Below are 1,047 nucleotides of genomic sequence, written 5' to 3' on the forward strand. Positions count from 1 at the left end.
CCCGGAGGCCGCCCGGCGTGCGCGGACAGCCCGGCATCCGTGGCCTTGTCACCGCCGCGGCATCGCGTCCCGGGGCAGATCCACGCGAACACGTTCAGGTCAGGGGATGCCCGGCCCTGGGGCTCCATCCCGAGAGCTGCGGGGGGCAGGAGGGGCCCGTTCCCAGCGCAATAACCCCGGCGTTCGGCACCTCCCGGTAACCGAATGTGCCTCTGCAGCATCCCCGGGGCTGTGGGATGGCACCGGCCGTGTCTGGCCTTCCCTGCAGCTCCTGCCCTGTCACGGCTGTGCCAGTGTGCCAAAGAGAGGCCATGGCAACGTCCAGTCGCTGGTGTCACATTTTTATTGTAGACACAGGACCTGGGGGAGGTTTGGTTGGACAAGGCTGACCCTGTGCTTGGACTCTCAGGGAGAGCTCTGTCGTTTGAAGGATCAAATCCCAAAGAGCTGCTGTTTGAGCTGGTTTTCATTTCAGCTCTTTGTGCTTGTGTACGATATTTCAGTGTATACATATTCTGCCCCTTCATCACACAATGCTGCAGGGGCTGTAGGTGTGTGCTGCTGCTGAAACCAGGCCCAAGCACAGCTCAGTGCCCCGTGTGCCCCTCACGATGTGCTGGAGTGGCATTTAGGCAGCACTGATCTAACACAGAAAGACAGGAGTGAGCCTGGCCTTGGAGCTCTGTTCTCTTTTATTTCCCTCTCTTGGAATCTGTGTCAGGAAGAATGGGAAGCCCTGGACCAGTCATTTCGTGGAGCTCTTTTGGCCCTGTCAGCACTGTTATTCCAAATATCAGCATATCCCTGTGTGTGGGTGTCTACTGAAACATCAGTTAATCACCAACGAGACAGACAACTCTGTTGATTTTTTTTTTATTCCTTCATGAGGAAATTATGTCCTTGATTGGTGTGTGCTTGAATTTCTGCTGGTTAATTCAGTTTTCCAAAATTTTTGAGAATTTAGAAGTCATCAGGCAAGAGTCTGTCCAGCTGGCCTGGCCAGTGAGCTCAGTGTCACTTTTTTGGGAGAAAACCATTCACAGCGGG

The 1,047-nt window shown here is 54.5% G+C and overlaps 2 protein-coding genes across 2 annotated transcripts in view; one reads left to right on the top strand and one right to left on the bottom strand.

The window, feature by feature from the left end:
• The window catches only part of ALKBH4 (alkB homolog 4, lysine demethylase), a 2,609-nt gene extending 2,481 nt beyond the window's left edge, over nt 1–128 (bottom strand). Inside the window, 1 exon segment of the mRNA XM_005425447.2 lies at nt 18–128. Coding sequence (XP_005425504.2) covers nt 18–128 — 111 coding nt within the window.
• LRWD1 (leucine rich repeats and WD repeat domain containing 1) overlaps nt 1–1,047 on the top strand; it is a 16,110-nt gene continuing 15,063 nt past the window's right edge. Inside the window, exon 1 of the mRNA XM_005425390.3 lies at nt 1–98. The gene's annotated coding sequence lies outside the window, so the exon portion shown is untranslated. The remainder of the gene's footprint in view (nt 99–1,047) is intronic.

This window comes from Geospiza fortis, unplaced genomic scaffold, assembly GCF_000277835.1.
Source record: "Geospiza fortis unplaced genomic scaffold, GeoFor_1.0 scaffold425, whole genome shotgun sequence".
NCBI classification, from domain to species: Eukaryota; Metazoa; Chordata; class Aves; order Passeriformes; family Thraupidae; genus Geospiza; species Geospiza fortis.